The 16,247-nt window shown below is 45.8% G+C and overlaps 1 protein-coding gene across 4 annotated transcripts in view; it reads right to left on the minus strand.

The window, feature by feature from the left end:
- MRTFB (myocardin related transcription factor B) overlaps nucleotides 1–16,247 on the minus strand; it is a 92,507-nt gene that overhangs the window by 9,081 nt on the left and 67,179 nt on the right. For all 4 annotated transcript variants that reach the window (XM_066640426.1, XM_066640425.1, XM_066640428.1 and 1 more), the window contains 8 exons: nucleotides 14,537–14,683; nucleotides 11,139–11,386; nucleotides 10,139–10,283; nucleotides 6,640–7,662; nucleotides 5,126–5,272; nucleotides 3,513–3,668; nucleotides 3,000–3,137; nucleotides 998–1,058 (listed from right to left, as the gene is read on the minus strand). In XM_066640426.1, the coding sequence (XP_066496523.1) occupies nucleotides 998–1,058; nucleotides 3,000–3,137; nucleotides 3,513–3,668; nucleotides 5,126–5,272; nucleotides 6,640–7,662; nucleotides 10,139–10,283; nucleotides 11,139–11,386; nucleotides 14,537–14,683 (2,065 nt within the window). The remainder of the gene's footprint in view (nucleotides 1–997; nucleotides 1,059–2,999; nucleotides 3,138–3,512; nucleotides 3,669–5,125; nucleotides 5,273–6,639; nucleotides 7,663–10,138; nucleotides 10,284–11,138; nucleotides 11,387–14,536; nucleotides 14,684–16,247) is intronic.

Raw genomic sequence — 16,247 nt, forward strand, 5'->3', positions numbered from 1 at the left:
TAACGAGGCAATTAATCCCCTCATTTAATGAACAGGAGAAGGTTATCAAAGCAACTTTTACCACAAACCATCTGGACGATGGTGCCAGGTGTGGTTAAAGACATACATTCTACAGCAGTGGTCTTCAACCTTTTTTGTGCCATGATCCCAGTAAATGAAGTATGAGACTGGGGACCCACCGCCAAACCCTCCCCCCTCCTGGGACCAATTCACCCATTTCTGAACCCCCACCCACCACATTTCCCCCTACCTCTTGCATCCTCTCAGCAAACCCTTCACGACAACCCAAAAAGGTAACAGCCTGAGCAAGGCTGCCATAGGAGTAGCAGGGCAAGACAGCCAGAATAGGCTGTGAAGGATCACATCAGGAACTCAGTTTCGATAGGGCAGTACAATTATTGGGTTGGATCCAAGCCCTCTCTTGCACAAGCTTTGAAAGGTTGCTGCAACCGCCCAGCTTTGCAACCCCATTGGGATCCCAGACCACAGGTTGAAGAACACTGTTCTATAGCCTATGCCACAAAAGAGAGTCCTGTGATCAGGTCTCTTGACCGAGAGCCTGACGCTTTCCCCTTTCAGTGCATCAGCTACCTGAACAGATAGAGGATGTCATAATGCTCTTTACTAGACTTTTCAAAGGCTTGGGTTAGCAGACTGCCGTAACGATGGAAGACACCTCTATTCGACTCAGTGGTTTCCAGATTGATTCTTTGGGTTCAATGCAACCTGCTGTGAGCCCCTGCTCATCAACAACCAACAACTTGCAGATGTACTAAAAGCTCTGAAAGGGGGCTACGGTTACGTCCACAGTAAAATTAGATCATGTTGCTAGAAAGCTACTTTTTCTATGGTATTTTCAACGAAGAATTCAAAAGCTTGCAAAAACTGTCCACCCAAGAAAATGCATCAATTTTCTCTCTGTCTGGTCAACCTAGTCCTAGATGAAACAGGAGAAAAGTTCTCTCTTCCCTGTGAGCTTTGTTTCAACTGGACTCACCTCCGCTCTTAATGAGGATATCAAAGAGGTCATCCATCTGTTGGCTGTGCGCACTGGACATCTGTAATGCAGAGGAGTTCTTTATTTACTTGGTCATACAAAAGCCTTTCCAGAAGTGTGAAGAGTATCCATTTTATACATTAGTCTTATGCCAAGGGATGGTGTGTACATGGTTGCAGTAAACTGTAGTTTAAAACAAGTTTAGTTTAGTACAATCAAGGAGAACTTGGGGGGGGGAGGCAAGCGATATCATCACGTGCTTGCACATGAGTCGCTCCTCTCTATTATGTTCCAAGAAACCATCCATGTGTGGGAGGTCTTCCTCTCCTCTTTTAAAGCTTGTTCTGTCCTTCAACCTGTTCTTTTCTCTCCCCTGCTCTGCCCAAATATCTTTCATCATGAATCTACTCTTTCATGGCATGCATTTTTCATGGAATTTTTGAGAGTTACTTTGGAGATGTGTCACAAATATGTACAGTTTAGGCCTAGGTTAGCATGTGAAGCCTGAACCAAACTAAGTCAGTAACGGAGAAGTGGCTAGCAGTTCCTAGCTGCAAGAATGTGAGTAAACAAACAAAAAGATTGTTGTCTCTCCTTTGCTGGCCAGAAAGGACAGACAACAAGAATTACAACCCATTGGAATGTTTAACACCTCAGTAGACTGAGGGGCGCCTGATCAAGTGGAATGGAATGCAGTTATGGATCTCCAGTTGGGAGGGGTAAGAACTAGGAGCGCTGTCAACCAGACCCACTCGGAGAAGGTTCTGTCCACAAAAGTTTCTGATTGGACAGTTTAAATAAGTATGAAGTCACCTCAGTACTATTAGCATAAGAAGTATAATAATGAGTGCCCCAAGGGGTGTGTCCGGTTCTTCTTGGGCAGTTTTTGGGTGCAACATCCTGCACACTGTGAGCTCCATTGTCCACCATGGGCACCTGGCCTCATAGGCAACCTGGAGCTAAAAGATCTACAAGAACAACTGACCCAGGTGAGAGATAGGTATTAATAGAGATAGCCAGCTAGCTTTATTATTTTATTGCTGATATGTTTCCTTGATGTTTATGCCTCTAGCATTTGCTGCCTTATGTAACCTTATGTACTTAATAAACGAAAATCTCTTTTACCAAGTTGTTTCACTGCCTGTTGGGGACAAAGGTTCAGAATCCTGCCTAGCCGTTCAGCAAGCTACCAACTGCTCATTGAGGTCTAGTAACTTGAGGACTGAAGCTTTAATTGGAGAAAGAGCTCAGTGCCTGGAAGGGATAGAGTTAAGCCTAGAGGGTCTCAGTGTCCCTGGACTGAGGCACTGGCACATACAGGGTGGTGGCAGTACTACTGGACAGGGGGGTCTTGAGGGCTTTAGGGTTCGAGAACCAAGAACTCTGAGCACCCCAACCCGCCCTAAGTTTACGACAAGATGCCAATCAAAAAGTGGGATGCCGAACCTAATAAATAAAATGCAAACACTTTCATTTCTTTTCAAGAAGAGAAAGAGTTCCAGGTTGCTTGCAGAAGAACCTTCACAGAAAAATAAAGGTTCTGTGTTGACAGACCGGATGCAAATTTAAAACTGGCAAAAGTGTATACAAGCTCTCAGATAAGTCTTTGCAGATTTGGGAACATTTATAAAGCGAATTTCAACAATGAAACGATGGTTTTAGTGTTTGGAGAGAGCAAGAGAAACCTCTCTATCCGCCTTATCCTATTCAGTAATTTGGCTCAAAGTACTACGGGGGAGAAGTAGGCTGGCTGGTAGGTAGGCAAGCAATGAAGACTGATGGAACTGAGAAAATTTATATAAATTCAAGTTGGCAATTCACTGCCTGCTAAAGACAAGACATTCAAGAATAGATGAATTTTGAGGAAGACACAGTTTGCATAACAAAAATAAGAGCATCATATCCCCTGCTTGTGCTAGTCACTCTCCTGGAGAGATACAAAAGAAAAAGTAAAGTAGTATAAAAACATGTCAGTCGCTCCATTTCCAGGTATATACCCTACCTCTCGTTGAGAAGCCTGTAAACTGCGGGTCTGTTTTATGGCTTCTTCATAACGTGGAGGGTCTTTTGTCTTGGTTACTGCATTGCTGAAGAGAGATGGCTGAAGGATGTACTGCTGGGGCTGAGATGGAGAGGCCGGCTGCAAGAAACAAGGGCAGCAATTAGCAGTTATGAAAAGCAGTGTCCCTATAAAGCTCTCCTTAGGAGCAAATATGCCCTTCAGAGCCTTACCTATCAACACTCATCTCAATTGCTGCAATGAAAAGGTACATATAAACAAAAGCAAACACTTATAATGCGAATCATATTTTTATCTGATTTTGGTTTTTAATCCTACTCTGTACTGAAGGTTCTTGAGGTCAGAAAGTTCTAGTCAGGGAGCAGGACGCCTCTCTGCTTTTCTGAAGTTCTAGAAGGTTCTGTTGAAGCACCCATCATGTCCCCAAAGATGTGACTGCACAGAAGCCAGCACATGAAATCATAAATGTAGAAAGCCTTCGACTGCACTACACACCTTTTGAGGAGTGCTGGGTCCGTTCTGCATCAAGGGCATCTGGTTTCCTGAGTGAACTGTAGCATTTGATGCCGGATTAAACAAAGGCTGCTGGACGGTTGATACAGTCTGATTCTGATAGGAAAACACTGCATTTGGTGAGGTAGGTGGAAATATCTGCAAAAACAAATGCCTTTGATTTAAACTCATATATACTTTTTTCTCTGCATTTCTCCTAATGTATCCACAGTGTGTAATTTATTATCCACATTCTCCCAAGACAAGTATTACTGGAAACCTCCAATATTTTGCAGAAAGAATCCTAGCTGCTGTTACCCTATGAGATGCCAACTCTCTACCGTATTTGTGAGTTGCACCAACAAAGTAAGCCAAACAAAAGAGAAGCAGTTCTAGTGGGGCAGGGTTATGCCGGTATCACTTTAAAAAAAATTACAGTGGGCCCTCGGTACCCATGGATTTTGGTTCCCCAACCCCTGACAATACCAAAATCCATGGATAATGAAATCTGAAGGGGAAGAGGGTCATAGTGCCGCAGGGACTCACAGGGAGGGGGGTCATGCCAGCCTCCCCAGAAGGCTTCTGAGACACGACCGGAAGCCACTTATAGTTGCGTCTGTGACTTCCAGTCACATCAGGGAAATGCTCCGAGGCAGGCTGGGGAGTAGGTCTTCCCCTTTCTCAGAGTGCGCCCAGACCTTCTGGATGCGACTGGAAGCTACTTTCAGTCATGTCCAGGAAGCCCTCTGAAACAGGGCCTGGCATTCATGGACGCTGAGCCTGCGGGTAAGGACGGCCCACTGTACCTTACATTTTCCTCCAGAACTTTTCAGTAATAATTTCACTACAATTTCCACTCCTCAAAATAATGCCAAGCCCTATTTATTTAAACTGCTATATGTGTGTGCACTTGCCATTTCTTATAATTGTTGTTACAATTCGTTCATTCACACAACTCATCTTTTCATATTATAATTACTCAACTGTTTCCAGCTGGAAAACCTGCAGCATAAAATTTAGTTAGAACAGAAAAACAGAACAGAAATACTAAGCTCAGGATCTAATTCAACCCGAACTCTTCCTTAACAGATATTGGCATACGTGCTTATAACACGGGTGAATTTACAAGTCATGAAGACAAAAATCGAAGCGTTTCAGCTACAATATGCTACTAATTTCTACCTGCAACCATTAACCACGTTGTTGCTGGCTCCACAAATGCCCCCTCCCCCTTTAAGGCCTCAGAAAAGGAGAAAACAGGGTTCATGGCCTTCTTCCCCTTCTGGCTGCCTCCCTCAGCTGGGAGCCTCTCCAGACTCTCAGCCACGCCACTGCTGCCCCTCCTCCTTGGCCCTCTGCGTCTCACACTCTAAAGGCGGCGTGTCAATCTGCCCATATGTGTGGGGAACTCCCTTCCTCAACTAAGACCTCTGGCCCTTGCCAACCAAGCTAACCCTGCCAAAGGGGAAGGGCAGCGTCCTGACTGCTACTCCATTAGTCTTCCCCACTTCATACATCCTGTGCAGGTGGCACTGATTTCCCTCCATGGCTGCTGAGGGACCTGTCAGGGAGCAGCTCTTTTCAAGGCCCCAGGAACGTGGCTCAACATCACCAACCTGTCTGTTTTGGGGGTTCTGGCCCAGCACATGCTGTGGTGAAGTGTTTTGCTTGGGTGGTGCAGGATGCACCTCTGGCACTTTCTGGGGCAAGCTTGATGAAGCAGATAGTTGAGCCATGGTTGGAATTCCTGCTTGTGGCTGGGCCTAAAGGAGAAAAGAGTGGTTTGATTCCATTGGTTGGAGAATGCAGCCAGTAAATCTCAGAGGCTTTTCCCCGCCCAGTGCCTCTAGAAATCAGAATGCTCACATAAATGAATGAATCCAGGACTACTCAATAAAACCTTTAAAATGTTCACCGTTAAGCCTTTCTGAAGGCCCCACTCATTGCTGTAAGGGAGGTTAGTCTGTTGACAGCCCATGAGATGCAACTGTCACAACCACCCTGAAAGTTGCCACTGGCATAGATCTCTGATGTAACAGTAGAACTCAGCAGTCAAAACACAGGCAGTGGAGGGCAAGGATGAGATTGTAGAATTTGAGGTGTATGGTCACATTAAGCAACTCTGGTTAAGTTGACCTTTGTCCCTTTGCCTGCCCTTGTGAGGTGGTTTCAAATGACTCCTTGCTGGACAGGATCTGCTGTTAGACAGTTTCAGAACTTTAAGATGGAAAGAAGGCCACACACGCTTCCTGTTTATGCCATATGTTCCCTCACTCTGTTCTGACTGGGGAGGGGATGGAATTCTTCATTCCACCTTGCCCTTGTACTGTGAAACTCCCTTATATAAAGTTAAACAACTTGCACTAGTCCACCTAAGCTAGATCCCAAGAGCTCCTTCCCAGCCCTACCACTGAGATACTTCTGCATGGAGATGCTGAGACCTTCTGCATGAAATGCATCAGTTCTACCACTGAGTTATGGCCTCTCACTTAAGCAAAGATGCTTCTTTTAGGGATGAGGAAAATAAGAAATGTAGCCAGTATCATGCCCCTTTTGTTACCCAGTCACCTGGCAGGAGCTTCTTTTAACTAAGAGTACACTCATTAACTCTAACCCAGAGAAAATGTGGAAGGTACAGGGCTTAGATATTCCAAGCCAGCCTGGAATGATCCCTCTCACTGACATCAGCTGCCTGGACTGTTTCAGTTCCAGACCAGCACGGATCCATCATAAGAGCGCAAAAGAATGGACCAACAGTGTCCCACATGCTAAGAATGCACCATTTCCTGAAACAAATGTAAACTTGCACGTGTAAAAGGTCTCATTTCAGTGAACACATTTCCCTCAACAGGTTATATGGATTCCAGTAGGAAGATTTGCCCCTTTGTACATATAGTAAGTAGGGATTTGTCTTACAACGCTGATCTCAGGAGCCATTGTATTGAGGAAGCGACCACAGACCCAAGCAGCAAGGTCAACCTTGCTTTGTGATTGGCTTCACCCTAGTAGCAAGTGTGGTCTTTGCAGTCCCATTCATGCAATTAAAGCAACAGGCTGCCAGAATGTCAGTCAAGAGGTTACCCTCAAGATGGCTGGACTGATTCAAACAATCAAAGGAAACCTTACATACCTGTACCTGGATACTGCCCACAGGTAGATGCAAGGAAGTGGCTGAATTTGGACCCTGGACAGAGAGCGGTAGTAGCAGCTGTGCTGTTCCTTGTGCAGTAAGTAGAGCCTGAGGCTGGGCAACGACGGCGGTTTGGAGCGGTCTCTGGGAACTTACATAAAACTGAGATATGACATTCTGCGGTTCTCCTTTGGCCAAAGGGATCTCCTGCTTGATGACAATAGCCTTTTTGGCAACAAGGTTCGGGACATCCACTGACATCGATTGTCCTAAAGAATGGCTAGCTTCACACACTGACGGTCTAGCAGCAGAGCAGTCTGCTAAAGTGCCTTCCTCTTTAACGGCAGGGCTGGCGTGTTTCTGACTCAAAGCTGGTGGCGCTGGATTCGCTGGTGTTTGGGATTGCTGCTGCCCTCGCTTTTCAACCTCGAGCTGCATTTTTAGCACTTCCACGAGCTTCTGCTCGTGTTCCAGTTTTCTTTTGAGTTCTTCAATCTGCTTCTCTTTTTCTTGAAGCTTGCGGTCTTTTTCGGCAGCATCGAGCTCCATGTTGGACACCCCCCCGCTGGCATGGCTGTCTTCGTTCGCGGCTACTCGAAGAGGCGACACGCTGGTGTACTGTGGTGGTGACATCATGTTCATTATTTCGGTCAAGGCATCACCCATGCTGGTGTCATCAGTGCTGAGACTGGACTGCTCTGAAGGAGACGGGGAAATGGGCAAAGGGGAGCTGATGCATTCCATTTGTGTTGGTTTGCTGCCAGTTCCGACAGACGTCGTTTCTGAGGAAAGGCTGGGAACTGAACTAGCTACTGGCTTACTTAAAGTAGCAACAGGAAATACGGCAGCTACTTCCCCAGGATTGCTGCTTCCGTTGCTGAATGGACTTGCTGCTGTTGCGTTAGCTGTGCTGACTGAATTGTTGTTGAGGTCCTGATAGGGTTTCAAACGCTCAATGAGATCCATTTTTGTTCCCGACACGGGCAATCCTCTCAGCTTTAGTTCCATTTTCAGCTCAGCCACCTGAGTTTTTAAAAACAAAATAAATAAGGAGAAAGTCCACGATAATGGAAAAGAAACCAATGCCTATCTAGATCTCACACTGCTCCAGATGACCTTGCGCACATGCAGGAGCCCCAATCATTGCACAGGCCTACAAAAAAAAAGCTAACACTTTTTTTTTTTTTGCCAAGGACGTTTGAATGAATTTAGAATATTTTTGGGGTGCCGCATCCAAAAAAGGCATTGATTTTGCCCAGCTGCAGAAAAACATTCCCATCTAAAACCTTGAAGAGTTGTTTGCAGTCAGCACGGACCGGTTCAGTACAAGGAAGCTTCCTATATAACATCATACCTGACAACTGAATTAGACATTACAGATGAATTTAAAAAAAAAAAAAAAGAACAATTAGAACAGAACAATTAAAGTAGGGCTTCTCATACATCACAATGAAGCCCCTTAAGCCAAGAACACCCCCAAGAGCAACACTGAGAAAAACTCATCTGAGACCACCAAGGACCTTTACGCTTCGTAGCCAGGTCACGATCTCAGCAGGAGCGCATGATTTCCTTTGTTTGCTGGGGAGCTGTGAAGGACTGATTCCCACTTGCACAAGTAATGTTTCTATCTCTGCAGTTCCATCACTGATGTCAAATGGCATGCATTTAAAGTTTGTAGGATCAGGGCCATTTTTACTCTCTGGAAAATGTCAGGTGACTGAACTCTGCCTTTCTGGCCTTCCATTTTAACAGAAGCTGAGAATGTGTGGTCTTCAATTACAGGAAATGGGTGACATTGTTCATTAGAGGTCCCTCTTCTTCCACACAAGAAAGGTTATGAAGAAACATGGATTTCCTTTATGGGAACAGTGACCCTGGCGGCACTAGGCAGGCGTCTCATTTTTGAAAGCATACACTGTTCTCCTACTTCAGATGCATGAAGTTCTTGAAGCGGGTTATTAGACTTGTTATAGCTTATTAGACTGTCCTTCCTCTGGGACCTATGGTTAACATGAATGGTTTTCTCGCCTCCCCACCTGCCTCCACATTTATTCCACAAAAAAAACCTTCCAGATGGTAAGTGGCCCAAGGGAGCTTCATGGATAAGAGAAAGATGAATCCAAGAATTTGACCCTTCCCTTAGCAAATGCTCCAGTTCAGCCTGCTTGCTTAGGTCAGTCATCATGCTTGTAGCAGCATGTCACACTGCTCCGGAAATCCCTTTTTGGGGCTTCCTGTCTGCTCCTGGACTAGTCGAAGCTCTTTGTCCTCACTTTCAAAGCCTCACTCCTCCCTACATTTCAGCACTCGTATCCTGCCCTGCCACTCTTGCCCATGATCTTCACTCTCCAGCTCCTTCAAAACAACCCTTCCCTTTTCCCCTTGTTACCCATTTACACTTGCAAACTGTTTTTCAGACACCTAAAGGGGTATGTCCTTCTTTCAAGCCCCTTCTTAAGATCCACCTTTTCCATGAAGTCTCTGGCATAAAGGCTTAGTACTCCTTACCTAATGTAACTAAGGGCACAAGCCTGACTGGATCTACTCAGAAGTAAGTCCTATTTTGATCAATGGGGCTTACTTTCAGGAAAGTGTGGTTAGGATTGCAGCCTCAGTTAAAGTTCAGGCAAATGAAACAACTGGATATGCTTCTGTTGACTGCTCCTGCCTATTCCCACCCATTGTCCTCTTCCTCAAACCAACACCTAGATCAGGGGTGTCAAACATCTACATGTTATTCAGCTCATGTGAAAACGGGGGTCTCCCAGCACTGCCCTTTCAGCAACACTGCTTCTGCCAAGGGTCTGGCAGGAAGAGATGGAAGGAGGTCTCAGAAAGCAAGAAACACTAAAGGGAAGGGGCAGCTCAAGGGGAGTGAGAAAGGTAGGCTCTGTCAAGGCATTGTTGTTGTTTAGTTGTTAAGTCATGTCCAACTCTTCATGACCCCATGAACCACAGCACACCTGGCCTCCCTGTCAAGGCACTGGAAGAGCCCAATTATCATGCAGGTTGCCCGTTCAACAGCGCAGCTTCTGCTGATCTGTGAAGTGATGCCTTGGCAGAAGCTGAAAGGGCAGCCGGTGTATAATGGGGCTCTCCTGAAATCTTGAAAGTATGATCAAGATTTGCTTAATTTTCTCTTCTCTTATTTGCAGCTAATGAGTTCCTGCTTGAGAACAAAATGCTTACTTCTGGCTGCCACCTGCTTAATGATGTCACATCCTCCTTAATGATGTCACTGTCATCCCTCAGCAGGTGCCATGAATTCTAATCAACCTGCTATATGAACCAAGGGTGTCACCCTTGAACTAGACTGTAAGCTCCTCAGGGCACAGACTTATCCCTTCACCACAATGTTGGATGGAAGGGGGTTAAGATGAGCCGACAGAAGACTACAGCAATGCACACTAATGTCAGGGGAAAAAAAATAAAACAGCAATAATAATGAATCCGTATCCCCAACCCAATTTGGCCACAACCATCATGCATTCATTTTTACCTTTAAGTCATCCAAGCTGGGAGGAAGAGGTCCTGGTTTTCTGCTGGAGATGTTACTATTGTGTCTTGGTGTGCTGGCAACTGCTGAAGGTGTGCTGTTGCTCGGAGGAACACTTCCACCATTACTCTGCTTGTCGCTGACCGACCTTCAAGGGAAAACACACAAAATTAAAGCCAAAACTTACAACCAAAATTGCTGCCTGACATCAGTTCCGTTTAACCTGGGTCACTTTAAGTGATTTCCCATTAAACCACAAAGCCTAGCTGTGCTTCTACAAGACTAGAGGAACATCATTTGAAAGCTAAGTACCTTTTTAAACTCTCCAACCAGTTTATTTGGGTTGTTTTCAGGCGGTTTATTCCATCAATATAAACATTTTAATCAGGTATTGAAAAAGATGAGTGAAATGAGAAGGAGCTACAAAGCACTCCATATTTTTGATCAGCAACTGCTTTTCCGTTGGTTCAGTTGTATTGCAGACGGAGATAACCTGCGTTTTACGATGCAAAAAAGGATGGGGGACCTGGCACTGTCCTCAAAGTACCCTTGCAAATTTCTCAGAGGAACAGACAAAGCAGTAGCCAACCTCTTCCCCCACTGAAAAAGCCATCCTTGAGAGTTTTCATAATGTCCCCCACAGTAGGGTTATCCTCACCAGGCACAGTTTAGCTTGGAAGGTGAAGTGCCTACTTACAGCACACACCGAATAACAGAAACAGTAGAATGTATTAGATGAATGCACACCACGCCACCATCTGCAGGACAACTGCCACCCCGATTGCCTTGAAGCCAGCAGAGCTAAGGAGAAGCGTTACAGAGCCTACTTGTCCCCCTCTTCCGCAGTCCAGCATCTTGCTCGCTCCCCAATTGACTGCACCAAAATTCCCACCAAGCCAGAGTGACCCTGGAAACAGAAATCTTTTTCCCTATTAAAGAAGGTTCCCTCTCTCAGGAAGGGGGGAAAAAAAACAAGAGAAAGAACTGGCAAAGCTTCACATACTTGAGTGGTGCAGGAAGGATCGTCTGGTAGTTGTAGTGTTGCTGTTGTTGGCTCAGGATCTGAAGTTGCAAAAAAAGTTGCTGCTGCTGTAGCAAGCGAGCATAGTTGGAGTCCATCTGCGGCTCATTCTTCTCACCTTTCTGATCAGGTGGGATGTACTGATGGTACTTCAGCTTCTTCACTCTGGGCTTGGGCTCTTTGCATTTCTTGCTCCGAGGCTTGTCGCTTGGGTTCTTGGGGTGGGGTTGCTATTGGGGGGGGGGAGAGAAGAGGAAAATTATGAGGTGGGTCCATAAGGCGCCCTCAAGCACATGGCTGAGTCTCCTGCTCATAGAAGGGTAGCTCAACACCTCTCGCTAGAGCGCTGGGCAAGAATAGTGAAGTTAAACCTAATGTTCTGCTTATGGAGCTTGCACAGGAAGAAAGCATTGCAAACTCCCAGAGAACCAACCTATCCCACAGCATGAACTCTTTAAAAGTCTGCTAGCTGCTGTTGTCCTTCTGTTTCTGATTATTCCATCACAGCAACTTGGCTCCTTGTGCCAGCGCGTGGGCCAGCACGGGCTTTCGTGCCAGCGCCAGCAACTGCATGCCGTCGTGAAATGCTTTATGACACTTCTGTGACAGCAGGCACCCGTGCAGCGTGTGCGGCACTGGCCTGCACGCGGCACAGGACCGTGCCGTTAGTCATCACCATTGATGCCCAGGCAACATCCTGGCTGGTTTGTTGTTATCGACTATGCGGGATGCCTCTGAAAATTGTTCAGAAACATCAGCTGGTTCAGAATTTTAACTCACAGCAGTAACAGACAACAGCTGCATTCAGACCATCACATGTTGTCTGGCCAGGAGGTCAAGAGGTCTGGTCTAGAGGGTAGAGCCTCCATTTGCCTGAAGATAACATCCAAAGGTCGCCAGTTCGAGGCCACCGGCACCGTGCGACCTTGAAGCAGCTGACAAGCTGAGCCGAGTTATTCCATCTGCTCTGAGCGTGGGAGGATAGAGGCCAGAATGTGAAGCCAGATCAGAATGAAACACCTGAATGTAGTGGTTCTTGAAAGAAAGAACCTTCTTTCAATTGTAAAAATCCCTATTTAATAAGGGATTTAAAATAAGCCTGCCTATGTAAACCGCCTTGAATAAAGTCTTGAACAAAGACCAAGAAAGGCGGTATATAAATACCTGTTGTTGTTATTATTATTGTGACAGGAATGGGCCAACATGACCTTTGGCCCGCCGTTTCCTTTGTGCAAATAGAATGGAGACTGAAAACTTACTCTCATGATTTTGGACAATCTGCCGGCTCCCATTACATATGGGGGGGGGGGGGAAGGACATTGATTTATTCAAATCACAGGTAGTTTATATACCTATCTTACAAAAGACCCAAGCTACGGTTTAATATTCTGGTTTGTGAACTGTGATGTGATCAAACCATAGTTCTCTGGATCCAACAGGAATTCGTAAATGGTTGAAATCCTGTTTAGTTTAGGGCATCCTGTCTCAAACAGGAAGAAGCGAGCAACCAAAATTATCAAGGAGTTGGAGCACCTTTGGTATAAGGAAAAGTTAAAGCATTTTGGTGTCTTTAGTTCAGAAAAGAGGCGACTAAAGAAGGATGTAAGAAAGATTTATAAAACCTTATGATGTGGACAAAGTGGGCATTTGGCATTGAGAAGTTGTTTGTCTTTCTCTCATTATTAGAACTTGAGAGTTATCCACTGAAATTGATTGGCAAGGAGATACAGAAGACAAAAGCACTTCTTCACATAATGCATAATTGTGGAGACTGAAGCGATGAATGGAGGCGACAGACAGAGGGGCTTCTGCACAGTTTTCTATTGTTACTATAAGCCCCACAGGGAATTGCTTTGATTGAAAGGTGACCTGAACTTTTGCAGATATTTTCTGGAATTTGCTGCTATGGGATGTGGTGACGACCGCTAGCTTTGACTACTTTAAAAGGGGATTTGAGCAATTCATATAAGTTTCAGAGGGAGCAGACTTCTAAATACCAGTTGCTGGGAAGGAAACTGCAGGGGAGAGTTTACTGCCTTCATGTTCCTTGTGCGAGCTTCCCCGAAGTATCTGGCTGGTCACTTTGAGAAACAGAATGCTGGGCTTGGTAGACCATGAGTCTGATCCCTCAGAGATCCCTACATGCTTAAGACTGAGGACTGTTGTCTTAGAGCTGTAGGTGTTACTTGGCACAATCTTTAAAATACAGCTAGCCACTGCGGCAAAACCTGGCACAGCTTACAGACGACATCATGTGTCTACTTCACTAAGGGAAATGCCTTATAAAACAATTTTATAGAAACTGGCAAGGGGATGTTCTTTCCTGCATTCCCGTGAAGGACATTAATCCAACTGTCAGCACTAACCAACCACAGTGATATATTTTTATCCTGAATAAGGGCCAAATCCTATCCAACTTTCCAGGGCCGATGCAGTCGTACCAACATGGCAAGCACTGCATCCTCAAGGGAAGGGAATATTTGTTCCCTTATCTTGGGGATGCATTAAAGTTGCATCAGCCCTGGAAAGATGGATAGGTTTGGGTCCTAAAGTCTACAACAATACCATACCCACACAGCCACAGTAGTGTAAAGTGCTTATTTTGGGAAGATGCTGAAAATACTCAGAAAAGTAACACTGAGCAGGCAAGGATGTGCTTATGTCTCTAAATTCTGAGCTAAATACTATAGAAGTTCTGTGACATGAATAGGTGTTGGCCCTAGACATGATGCTGATAAGGTGGTATAGCTGTGGGTTGCCTCTGTCTTTATATCTCACAGTGACTACCTGTTTGCACTCTTCTAGAATGGTGTAGTCAATAAAAGACTCTTCTTACTCATGTCGTTCTGTTTTGCAAATAAGAATTCCACAAGATCCGCACTACTGATTCTCTCCCTCAGATCTCTTGTTGTAAGATTTTGTTACTTGGTCGTGCAAGGAAAGCGCCTACAGGTAGACCACAGCTGTGATACAAGGACATCTGCAAGAGGGATCTGAAGGCTTTAGGAGTGGACCTCAACAGGTGGGAAACCCTAGCCTCTGAGCTGCCCGCTTGGAGGCAGGCTGTGCAGCATGGCCTTTCCCAGTTTGAAGAGACACTTGGCCAACAGACTGAGGCAAAGAAGGAAGGCCCATAGCCAGGGAGACAGACCAGGGACAGACTGCACTTGCTCCCGGTGTGGAAGGGATTGTCACTCCCAAATCGGCCTTTTCAGCCACACTAGACGCTGTTCCAGAACTACCATTCAGAGCGTGATACCAGAGTCTTTCGAGACTGAAGGTTGCCAACAAAATCTGATGGTAAAACTATCTGGCTGGCCACCTTCAGATACCCCATCAGATCTAAACCAAACATATCAAATGCTTTCGTTCACCCCTACCTTTATCAGTGTTGGCCCACTGCCATGCTTTGCTGAAGACACGGTGTTTGTGGTGAGGGCAGGAGCAGCAGTTGTGGGGCGTGTAGTGTGTTGATCTGCGACAGGGGGCTTCAGAAAGTCAGGGACTGATGATGTTAACGAAGGATACTGGTACAAGGAAAAGGAGAGCAAGCAAAAATAAGGAATTTTGCCTGAAACGTTCTGAACATCGTTTTTCTGCCTTAGGAAAATTTACAACACAAACATTTCCAAAGAGAACAAGAGCATGAAATACTCCAGAATCTCTCAAGAAGGGCAAAGAGAGGAAAGAGCCTCAGCTGCTAAAACCTAAAGCCAGGAATATCAAGAGAGGTATTATGTGATACTTTCAGCCTAATGCCCAGGACCAGCCCAAGACTCTGGAACCTGAGACAGGATTCCAAATGCTGGTCCTTTTCACCTGGTGGCACAGCAAAAAGTACAACAAGTTGTCCCCTCCTCCTCCTCCACCACCACCAGTGCCACAGTCTCATTCCTCCTTCCGTATCCTTGTGATATGAAAAGTGGGGAAAAGAGAAGAGGAAGTGTGAAGTAAAGGAGAGGGCCACAGCATCTTCTGGGAGATGCTAGTCTAGCCCGTCACTCATCTCCTCTCTGCTACTTTGTCTGCCTTCTTTCCAAGGGAAAGCAGGGAATGTGTGAGAAGGAGCAGTGGCAGAGAAGGATGCCTGTGCTCCTGCTCCAACTATCTCAGTGATAGGCTGGCCCTGCTAATGCCTCAGTACTGGTTTGTTGTTATTTTTTTAAAGAAAAGTCTGTGACTTCCCTTCACTGCTCCCAGCGTCCCCACCTATCAGAGGTAGCCACAGGAAACAGAATGCTGAAAAGGGTGAAATGCTGAAGGGATGAGAACATTTTGTTGGGCAGGGAGATCACAGATGGCATTTCTCCCCTCACTCAGGCTTCGATCCCCCCAGCCTCCCCACAATGAATCACCAGCTGCCCAGGGACTGCAGACCTGAATGTTACCATGGTTTGGCATCTGCCATCTGCGGTGGTACTAGGAGATTTGCACATTCTGCCTCCCAAGAAACAAATGTCAAGGCAAGAGGAAGAGCAAGCCTGGTCTCTGCGAGGAGAAGGGGCAGCTGCAAGGGGCTTGCTTTGCTTCTCCCTGTCAGGAAGAACTTAGTGGGGTTGTGTGACTTTCAACGCGCACTTCTCTCCGATGCAGTGCAAAGGTGCAGGGGTCAATGGCAGGAAAAGAACGGAAGAACCAGGCTGCATGGCCCAAGAAGCAGCATCAGGTGTGGAACCCCTTAACTTTGCACTGCTGATAGCTCTGGGGGCTTTCTCCTTGCGTTTGCAGAGTTTGCTTCTTTGTGGGTTGCCTTGAGTACGGTTTATCACAGAGAGGCAGGGTATAAAATCCCAAATACACACATAAAAATTTGGCCCAGTGCCTCAGCTGAGGTTTATGAGAATTGAAGATATTTTTCTCCCTTGTGTAGTATGAATATTATGGTGTATGAATGTTTACAAAGGGTTAAGAGAACCTGATTTCCAAGCCAGAGAACTGTGCTTTGCTCCTAGATTAAGTGAGTGGCACTGAACAAGGAGGTCATCTGTGGGCATTAAGACGTTTGCTTGAGTCTGCTGTAACCTCACAATAGCTGACAGTTCCCTGCTCCTGGCCAGGAATGACTGGAAAGTAGCCAAACTGGAACTCTAC

Source organism: Tiliqua scincoides, chromosome 13, assembly GCF_035046505.1.
Source record: "Tiliqua scincoides isolate rTilSci1 chromosome 13, rTilSci1.hap2, whole genome shotgun sequence".
Classification (NCBI taxonomy): Eukaryota; Metazoa; Chordata; class Lepidosauria; order Squamata; family Scincidae; genus Tiliqua; species Tiliqua scincoides.